The 10,446-nt window shown below is 38.8% G+C and overlaps 1 protein-coding gene across 1 annotated transcript; it reads right to left on the bottom strand.

The window, feature by feature from the left end:
* Window positions 1-7,859: 7,859 nt before the first annotated feature.
* LOC104777363 (uncharacterized) lies at window positions 7,860-10,435 on the bottom strand. Its single transcript, XM_019241849.2, has 11 exons — window positions 10,355-10,435; window positions 10,179-10,258; window positions 10,002-10,088; window positions 9,468-9,601; window positions 9,230-9,288; window positions 9,091-9,145; window positions 8,959-9,006; window positions 8,743-8,847; window positions 8,519-8,566; window positions 8,285-8,404; window positions 7,860-8,197 (listed from the first exon to the last, which is right to left on the bottom strand). The coding sequence occupies exons 2-11, from the start codon at window positions 10,225-10,227 to the stop codon at window positions 8,138-8,140; spliced, it is 765 nt and encodes a 254-aa protein (XP_019097394.2). The 5' UTR covers window positions 10,228-10,258; window positions 10,355-10,435; the 3' UTR covers window positions 7,860-8,137.
* Between the last annotated feature and the right edge of the window lie 11 nt (window positions 10,436-10,446).

Raw genomic sequence — 10,446 nt, 5'->3', positions numbered from 1 at the left:
ACTTAGCCGATAATCTTAAGGGTTCGGATTCTAGACAAACACAACAAAGGTTAGGTCTAGAAGCTTACAACAAAACAGAAACTATCCAACCCTTACACTTAAACCCTAAAAAAACTTCCCTTACTCCCCAAAGTTCTACTGGTTCCTGAGCCTAGTACACGCTTTGCAAGTGCACACACACTCCCTAGCTGGCTCATCAGGTGGCGGTTCAGCGGGAGATGTGGTTGAGGTAGAGGCAGCAGACAATGAGGTTCCAGCTTGATTCATCGGGTCTTCTACATCTCGACTAGCTCGGTCTAACGGGTTCTCCCCCGTATGCACAAGTTGGCTTGATGGGTTCAATCTTTCTCGCACAACTCGGTCCGGACAGCTAGGAGGGAAATGCCTACTTCTTCCACACTCGGTACAACGGCTAGGTTCTGGAAACAATGGACGATCTGGTCTCGCTCTCCAACAATGATTGTTCAAGTGTCCCGGCATCCCACAAGTATCACAAGGCCTCCAATGCCTCATAAGTTCTGGATTCGGACAGCGATAGGTAAAATGCCCTCGCATTCCACACGAATCACATTCCGCATTCTCGGGTGACAACATGCGTCTAAGTGACGTCCTCCAACAGTTTCTGGTCCAGTGTCCAACTCCCTCGCACAGCTCACAATAAGGTTGATTCCTCATGTGGACTTGGTTCGGATACACCACTCTCTTCTGGGCAGTGCCTCTTATTCTCAATCGGCCTCTCGGTTGAAAAGTCACAGACTGTGCGTCCGGCTGCTCTCTTGACTGAAACTCCTGATAAGTCATCTTTGGCCTCTTCGAACTACTCTCTCCTTCTTTGAACCTTACATGACTTCGATTTAATCTTCTTAACTCAAACACCCTCTCCCATTCTAAGTCTCTTGGTTCTTCCTCTTGATCAGCTAACACCATCTGCAACGGTATAGCTCGAATAGGACTGTTGTGTCTCGGAACAATTTGGTCCAATACTACTTGGTCTGGCATTACTTGATCTGGTCCGCCTTGGTTTCTCACATCTCGGCTTGAACTAGCCCTTGGGCTCACATCTTCTCTAGGCTCCACACTCGCGGCAGCTTCTCGGTCTTGGTCTCTCCTTGGTTCCACTACAAAAGTTGGAATCCCCTCATCATCACTCGACAAAATGTCGATTACTTCCACTTCTCTGGTCGCTAGTTCATTCGTCTTAGAGTTTCCTTCTGCTGAATTTTCTTCTTTCTTGGCTTCCGGCACAAGAACTTCTCCATCGTCTTCGTTCTCTCTCTCCGGTGAGCGCAACTCATTTAGCATTAGAAGAATTCTTGCAACCGTCTCTGGTCTCTCCTCCGCAGTTTGCTCCCCACTAGTGCCTCCGGTCTCGGGTACAACTCTCGTACCACTAGCAGCACCTTCTTCTTCCCGCACGTACACATCCGTCAAGAAGTCTAAGATTCTATCAATTGCCTCCGGGTACTCTCTCATATAATTCTCGGGACTGATATCGTCGCCCTGACCCTCCACAAGATCCAACAGCAATTTCTGTATCTTGTCGGCGAGTTTCACCTCCGCCACTCCATGATCTCCAACAGGAATAGTTTCAAACTTTCCTTGCGCATCCATCCTAACTTGGATACGACTCGGCTCACCAACTTCCAATACAACCGTCTGCTCATCTTGATCCACTTCTACCTCCTCCGTTTCATCTAGACACTCGGATGGATCGGTCTCAATAGACATACTGTCCCCTTCTCCGATCAATCGCCAATCCACACTCCAAGTGTTTGGATCTATTGGTTCATGACTACTCTCTGACTCCGTCGACAAATACCCATTATGATGATTACAACCCTCATGTCTCGACCCCTCATCTCCTGAACCATCCCCGCAACCTGAATCACCTGAAGACATCTAAAACCCACAAGAAACAAGGTAAGATGCTTAGTCCATTCTAAGGTTCAACTTAACACTAGATAAGCAAACAACCGGATAAAAGTTTTGTGTTTTTGCGACACATTTACTCGATAAAACCTTGAAATGCACAAGTGCTCACGGGTTCAAAAACACCGCTCTGATACCACCGTTGTAACGCCCCCAAACCATTCTATGACCACGAAGGCCATCGGACGGCGCCGAGACGCTACAATGGAAACTGTACCAAGGTGATCCAGTCGAGGGACGAAAGCTGCAGAATTCCCGACCAGTCCTCCCTAGCACAATTCCACCCGCAACCGAGACTACTTAGGCTTTGCAACCCTTGCGGCATGGTGCGTTGTGTTGACCCGGACAAGGCCGAGTACCATTTGCCAACTTGCCATGCTTTTTCCCGAAAACCGAATATATTACTTCAATAGTTTATTACATTGAAAATAAATCATTAAAGCAATATATAAAGATAGTCGGATAATTTATCATAAATCACTTATGAAAATATAGGGTTTTACAAAGCACACAGAAAAACCCTATCCGGTACCCTAATGTTTGCTCCAGCTCTAGACTCACTTAGGCTTTCCTGCAAGACAAAAAGATATCATGAGTAATCTAAGATTACTCAGTGAGCCTGGGTACCCCTTTCTCCTAAACAGGATTCTACTTTCCCCAACCCGACTACCCCGGCAAGCAAAGAAAACAAGCAAGCAAGCGAGTAATCAAAGCATGTAATCAAAGCAACGCAATAGAAACAATAGCGGAAGCAAATTAAACCACACACAAGCGAGAGAGGTTAGATCAATACGACTCGACTCGGCGATCTAGACTCGGTATACACATCGAAAGACGACTAAAGAATACTTTAGACTCTTAACTCATACACGACTCGCAAGGACAATCTAGAATAAACAAGAAACACTTGAAATACTCTAGACTCCTTCACCTAAGGGCCCTCGATAATCTGTTCCGTTCCACAACCTTTCTCATGCTGAAACCACAAAGGTAACCAGCATGAGCCCACAAATATGCTACATCGTCATGTAGCGGTCATGCTAGTAGCTAGCTAGCCGTGACATTGTCCCGCGCTTGTGGTCGTCGAGAACTCACGTGTGACATCCGCATTTGGAACAGAAGATCGACACACTATTCTAGTTAAGACTCGAGAAACAAATTCAGGAGGCTAAGCTAAAATAAAACACACAATAATTCAAGCAGTGATAAATCAAGCAAACAAGCATGAATTCACGCAAGAATACGACATGTAATAATCAACAAGGAGCAAGAAATACAATTCAAGCAACTTAAGATTATTCTACACGCATGCAACCTATATTAAATAACTTAAGCAAAATTAATGCAACAAGTTCTAATATGCATGCTACCAAATTGATTTAGCCGTCTTAAATCCTTAAGACCAAATTACGCATGCAAGGCCATATGATTTAATCTCTTAAATCCCCTTAGTCCAATTAAGCATGCAAGTTCATTTGAGTTAACCAATTAAATCCTTTAAAATTCGTTTAAGCATTTAAGCTAACCTCCCACGAATTTATGCGATAATAATTCAAATGAACTTTACCAATTTAATCATGCATGCAATCCTCTTAACCGAATTTTAAGTGTTCCATCTTACTTAAAAAGCATCCAAATTCATTCGCATGGTGATTCATGTTAGATGTGCATTTAAACATTTCACTAGCATGAATCCTACCATATTACGCATGCATCCAATTTAAACCGATTCTACATGCATCTACATGCATTACCGCAGAACTCACCTTTCACGCGTCGATGATTACCGGACTTCACCGCACCACGGATCAGACAGTCTTCGCGTCAGAATGCGTCTCGCTCTCGATCTTTTCCCGACACGACCGTCGTCTTTACTCGATCTCTTTCTCGACACTATCACCGGTTCTTCTTCGATGATCTCTCGACAATATCACCGGTTCTTCTTCGATGATTTCTTCGACACGATATCCGTCTTTTCTCGATGAACTCTTCGACAGAATCTCCGTCTATTCTCGATGGTTTCTTCCTCGCTTTTCTCTCTCGATGCAACAACTTCCTCTTCTCGATATTTTCTCGACATTCTCTCTCGATAATCTCTCTTGATCTCTCTCGCCTTACCCCTTTGTGCCTTCAGCGAAAATGAGAAGAGTGAAGCTCTATTTAAAGAGAGTTTGGGCGGTGGAATTGGCCAGTACATGAAGAGTGCTCACTCTTCCTTAGTTTCTATTAGAGCATGGCTTAACACTTGTGAGAATGTCAAATTTCCACCTTGATTTCCACTAATTCTTCCTTGAATTCTTTAATCCTCCACTAAGCTCCACTATCACCTGTTGATTAAATAATTCCCACTAATCTCCATTTGATTAATTTAATCTCCACTATCTCCATATTATTTGTGCATGAAATTTGATTGGTCGAAATTTTAAGGAAATAAAAGTTTTCCCGAAAAATTCAATCCTTCGTCCGTCGTCTTCGACGCTTCCCAGCAGTACTCGGACAGCTTCTCTCGGTCTCTCGGACAGTTTTCTCGATCATGTCCGGACTTCTCACAATCTCCTCGACCATCTCTCGGACATCTCGATTTTTCTCGGACATCTTGATCTTTTCTCGGACATTACCCAGACATCTCTTGGACGTCTCGATACTCCTCCCTGGTACTTACCCGACTCTTCCGCGGATGCCATTTCCACATAAACCGTTAATTTTTTATTGGTCTTAAGGCCTCGATCGCACCTCCGGTCACTCCAGTCTTGGCTCGGCCATTCTCCGACTCACGAATATTTCCCCGGACTTCTTCCGGTCGTTCTTCTTTGTTTTACTTCTTCTTTCTTTTTAAGTCTTCCCCGAGTCATTTCCTCAAATTTTTATTTTGGGATTTTTGCCCTTGGTGAGGATCACTACAATGAATACATTAACAACTTAGAACAAGATAGGTAAAGTAAAGTTAAAAAGCTTACCCTCCTCGCTAAGCTTTGGAGGCAGGGTCATTTCCCTAAAGATTTCATCATACTCCTCTTCCACAATACGATCAGTCAGGTCTTTAGCAAGCTCCTCAATGCAGTCCTTGAGACCTACTTTTTTTGCAGCAGTAGCTGAAAAGAAAGAAAGAAAGAAAAGAGTAACAACAAGTATTAGATTGTGTCTTATAATTTTTTTTTCAAATTCAGTCAAACAAGCCCACAAATATTCAAATAAGTCATCTTTTATATATACTAGAATGTCGGCCCGTGCGTTACACACGGAAAAGTGAAAACTTGAAATAATTTACATTGTTAATTTCACATTTTGAGTGAAATTTTTTTGGTAATTTTTTAATTGTATAATATAAAAGTCATAAATAATGACTAAGATGAATTAACCAAATTAGTTAAATAAAATATTTGTTATATACATAAAAATGAAAAATCGATTCAGTGACAATAAGAGAATAATGTTAAAGATATATAAATTTAGGTTTACCAAATCATACTCAGATAGTCAAATAACAAAAACTCTTTTCAAGGTCCATAAAAAATATATATAGATATATATAAACAAAGAGGTGTGAAACAAAAATGTGCGAAAAATAACAAATGTGAACATTGAAAGCTGGGAGTACGACGAAGAAACACAATTGTTTGATCAAAATATTGCAACTTTTAAGATCATTAACAAATCTAAACAGTTAGATGAGATAATAAAAATAATCTCATCAGTTATATTTAAATTGACCCCTAAAAGTGAGTTTGCTATAATATATAAACATATAAATCTATGATTTTATTTATTAACTTGTAAGTATAAAAAATACTCAGAAAACAATAAATTCGAAACTTGTTTTTGTATTCCATAAAAGTTTATATATAATAAACAAAGAGGTGTAAAATATAAAGGTGTAAAACATAGAAGGGTAAAAAAATGTGAAAAACTAATAGGTGCGATTTTTGAAGATGGGGGTACGACAAAAAGATGCAAAAATATGAAAATAAAGACGTGTGAAACAAAAAGGTGTGAAACAAAAAGATGCAAAAACTAACAAGTACAAACATTGAAGTCAAGGGGTACAACGAAGAAACACAATTATTGGATCAAAACACTGCAACTTTATATAAACAAAGATGTGTAAAACAAAAAGGTGTGAAAACTAATGGGTGCCTACATGGAAAGTTGGGGGTGCGACAAAGAAACATAATTGTTGGATCGAGTCTTTGAAACTTTTGAGATCATTAACAAAGGGTGAGATCATTAATCATACTCAAAGAACAAAAACGCTTTTCAAAGTTCATAAAAATCTGCATATAAAAAAAAGAAAAAAAAAGAGTGTGAAAAGAAAGAGGTGTGAAACAAAAAGGTGTGAAACAAAAAAGTGCGAAAACTAACAAGTGCAACCATTGAAAGCTAGGGGTACAACGAAGAAACACAATTGTTGGATCAAAACATTGCAACTTTATATCAACAAAGAGGTATAAAACAAAAGGGTGTGAAAACTAACAGTGCCAACATGGAAAGTTGGGGGTGCAACGAAAAAACACAATTGTTGGACCGGAACATTGCAACTTTTGAGATCATTAACAAAGGGTTTAAAATGTGCAATTTTTAAAAGATGGGGGTACGACGAATAAACACGATTATTGAAAAAAAAACTTGCAACTATTGAGATAATCAATAATTTTAAACCGTTAGATGAGATAATAGAAACAATCTCATCCGTTAGATTAAAGTTGACCCCCAAAAGTGAGTTTGCTATTATATATAGATTCGTAAAGAGATCCTTACACTCATCTTTCAAATAAGCCAAGTGCTTAGCAGTATTCTCTTTGCGTTTCTCTGCAAAGTGTCAATGAAGTAAGCAAAACTTAACAGATCATTCCTGCATTAACAACTTATAACAAGATAGGCTTAGCCTCCTCACTAAGCTTTGGAGGCTGAGTCAATTCCCTAAAGATTTCATTATACTCCTTGTCCACAATACGATCAGTCAAGTCTTTAGCAAGCTCCTCAATGTATTCCTTGAGACCTACTTTTTTGCAGCAGTAGGTGAAAAGAAAGAAAGAAGAAAAGAGTAACAACAATATTAGATCGTGTCTTATAATATTTTTTTCAATTTCAGTCACACAAGCCCACAAAATATTCAGAAACGTCATCTTATATATATATGTAAAGAGATCCTTACACTAAGCTTTGAACAAGATAGGTAAAGTAATCGTACCCTCCTCACTAAGCTTTGGAGGCACATGAGTCGTCATTGACGTAGACTGAGTAGGGATCATGGTCGGAGACTGGGTGGAAGAGCTCGATGTGATAGGAAAACGCTCAGCTCCAGAAAAATCAAAGAAAGAGGACTCTGGCAGAGGCGTCATCCTGGTCAGAGGCTCGGTGGAAGGAAGAAGCTCAGTTCCAGAAAACTCGAGAAAAGAGGACTGTGGCGGTACTGTGGGGTGAAATATTTGCTTGAGATATTACATTTATAAATATATTTATTTAGTATAGTATTTATAATTCAAACTTATTTCATCAAATTTATAAAATTTTAAAATAGTTATCGATTCATGGTAAATTTTAGATTGACATGATGACAGATCTGGCTTCAATGTGAACCGAATTAGTGATCAGTTAGATTTCTATCAAAATATTGAATTATCAGATAAAAACCGCAAAAAAACTAAAATTTTATGAAACAGATAATTTAAATAAAATTGTTAACCGGGTCAAACCTGTCCGCTAAGCCATCCAACAACAAGTTTAAATGTCTTTGCATCCGTCCCACTTGAATTCGTGAGATGCGCAGATAACCCACATGCATTTCAATTAAAAAAATTCTAATATATAAAATATACTTAATTAATATTAATAAAATTATGAATTAATATTAATTAATAATAAATTAATATTAATAAAGCTTAGAATTAATTAATATTAATAAATTTATGTGATAAAGTTGTTAAGAATAATAACACACGCTCAACATCTCATTTATTATTATGTCTTAAAAGGCTTAAGATCTCATGCATATGGAGAGCCTGAAACTGAAAGACATTATAATACTGCAACAAGACAGCATGCTAGTTGGATCTCTCTACAAACTAAACAATTAACCCATCCTGTAGAAGCACATATTCGAAAGAACTAGCACATAAAGCTACTTTTGGTTCTTGATTTGTTCACATATTCAGATACTAGTTCGACAGATGCTTGAATGGTGATAGTGCATGTATATAATAACTCTGGCCTAATCTAGACCAACACTATATTCTTCTCCACAACCACATTTAGCAATGTAAGAAATTCCCTGCACCAAGAGGAGGTGGTCATGATCATATAGTCAGTAATCAAATCAAGCCAATATAAATCATTAAATCAATGTCACCCTAATCACCTTCAGTTTCTTAGCCTGACTCTGCAGCGAACTCAGATACTCTGCCTCTCCAGACTCATCTGACAAGAGAGCTGTGTATTCCTCTTCTAGAACCTTAATATCCACCGACATTAACTCTGGCTGCATTGTTCACAAATTACAAAAATAGTATAGTATCAGGTGCCGGAAAGAAATCTTACACGACTGAACTCATGCAACATCACAGTGCAAGAAAAGATTACAGAGAGTAATTACCTTATACTCATTAATCTTGTGCTTCACATGCTCAATTGATAGCTTGATCTGAAATGAAGTTATATCATTCATAAAAGTGCTCAAAGAGACGCAGAGTGTACTCAAAATACTGGAAGAGCAAAAGTAGCTAAGTTTATAAATAGGAAACAACACATCACAAATATAAAGTGCCACCAAAACCACCAATAGTAAAACAAAAAAGTCCATCTGTAGTAACTAATAACCTTCGAATTTTCCTTAGTAAGGTTGGATCTCATCTGCTTTGCCTGATCAAGCTTTGCTCTAGCAGATTCTGATAGTTCCATCAGGATATTCCTTGTTTCGTTTTTCTAAAGTATCAAGAATCGACAAGAAAGTGATAAGAAATCCTAGCATCAGTTACTATGCAAGTACTGGAAGTGTCTTTTACTAAGCATTACAGGCTTCATAGAAGAACGAACCTGCCCTTGTTGACCAGTTTTATTACTCATATGGGAGATAAACCATCCCTGGCCAAAATGCGAAAACAGAAAGATTACTGTGTTTGTAAACAGTGAATAACATCACATGAAAGAAGACGCAAATAGCAAAACCTTTTGCTCCTCTAGTTTGGTTATAGCTTCTTCTGCCGTCTTCACATAGTTAGACCTGCAATTAGAAACAATGAAACTGACAGTCTTCAGGTCATTCCAGAACCACAATCCAGTTCTAGCGAGATGTTCTTCAAATTACCGTTTCGATACAAGTTTGGCAGATATACTGTCTCGTTCTTGTAGAATAAGCTCCAAACTCTACAACACAGGATAACAGTTCGCTCAGGATAACACAGGATAACAGCACACAAAATTAACCAAACTGTCTAGCAGATAACAGTGTAACAAACTAAAGCACAACTAGGCCTATATAATATGATTCCATCTTTCTGCTTCTACAAGACATATTCATGGCTTCCATAAGAGTTTTAACTTACCTGCGCAAGATTTGTTGAATCAGATTCCATGGACGAAATCTTTCTCTGCTTTTCAAGTATGTGAGAGCATATTTCTCCTTTGGCCCTCGTCTTCTGCTCCGTCTCTTCTTTTAGTCTCTTCGTCTCAGACAATGCTTCAAACAGTGATACAAAAATTAGGAAAATATCAAAACATCTCATATAAAGAGCTGTGTACAAAGTGCAGATCCAGAATTGAACCAATTTAAACAAAGGACTGCTACTCTGATACTTAATAGTTTGACCACAAAACAGCCAAAATCAACTTACACATCACAAAAACCCAAATCTGAGCAAACACATCAATGATAGAGCTACACAGAAAACACAGCAAGAGTGAAGCACACGCTCGCAATCTATGGATTTCCAAACCAAATTAGCACCAATCTAAACGAAGATCATCATGACCTAATATAGCATCTGCCGTACGATAACTATTGTTCGTCCATATCAACGGAAATTTCTGAAATCCAAAAGCGTTGCGAGAGAGAGAGAGAGAGAAAGAGAGAAGCTAACCATGAGCGAGATCTTTCTCCAAGGTACTGATTGTGGTAACCTGCATCTGTTCCTCGACGGAGACCTTCGCCGCATGATCCTCCACATCTAACCTCAATCGAATCCATGAAAACGAATTGTCAGATGAAATTTCAGCTAAAATCGGAAAAAATCAGAAGCGGAGATGAAGTTTGTTACCAGTCATTTGAGACCGGAGAGTCTTCATATACTGTAGATACTCCTCCATCTCTTCTTCTTCTCCGATTTCAAATTCTGACCTAATCAATCAAACACGATTCAAATCGGATAAGCTCACGAAAATTTACAGAAGACTCTAAATCAGATCCGAAGATCAGAGAAAAAAAAAGCTTTACCCGAGCTCTTCACCTTCAGCTTAATTTCAAAATGGCGAAATAAATTGAAACTAGCGGTAGCGGTAGCGGGGAAACGACAAAATACTAAAATA

This window comes from Camelina sativa, chromosome 3 (genome assembly GCF_030686135.1).
Source record: "Camelina sativa cultivar CO46 ecotype springtype chromosome 3, ASM3068613v1".
Lineage (NCBI taxonomy): Eukaryota > Viridiplantae > Streptophyta > Magnoliopsida > Brassicales > Brassicaceae > Camelina > Camelina sativa.
This window is presented reverse-complemented; position numbering and strand designations above follow the sequence as displayed.

Coding starts and splice junctions, on each gene's coding strand:
- LOC104777363 (XM_019241849.2), bottom strand. CDS start 10,227: ATGGAGGAGTATCTACAGTATATGAAGACTCTCCGGTCTCAAATGACT. Junction 9,602..10,001: donor GGAGAAAGATCTCGCTCATG/GTTAGCTTCTCT, acceptor CACTGTTTGAAG/CATTGTCTGAGACGAAGAGA. Junction 9,146..9,229: donor GCCAAACTTGTATCGAAACG/GTAATTTGAAGA, acceptor TTCTAATTGCAG/GTCTAACTATGTGAAGACGG.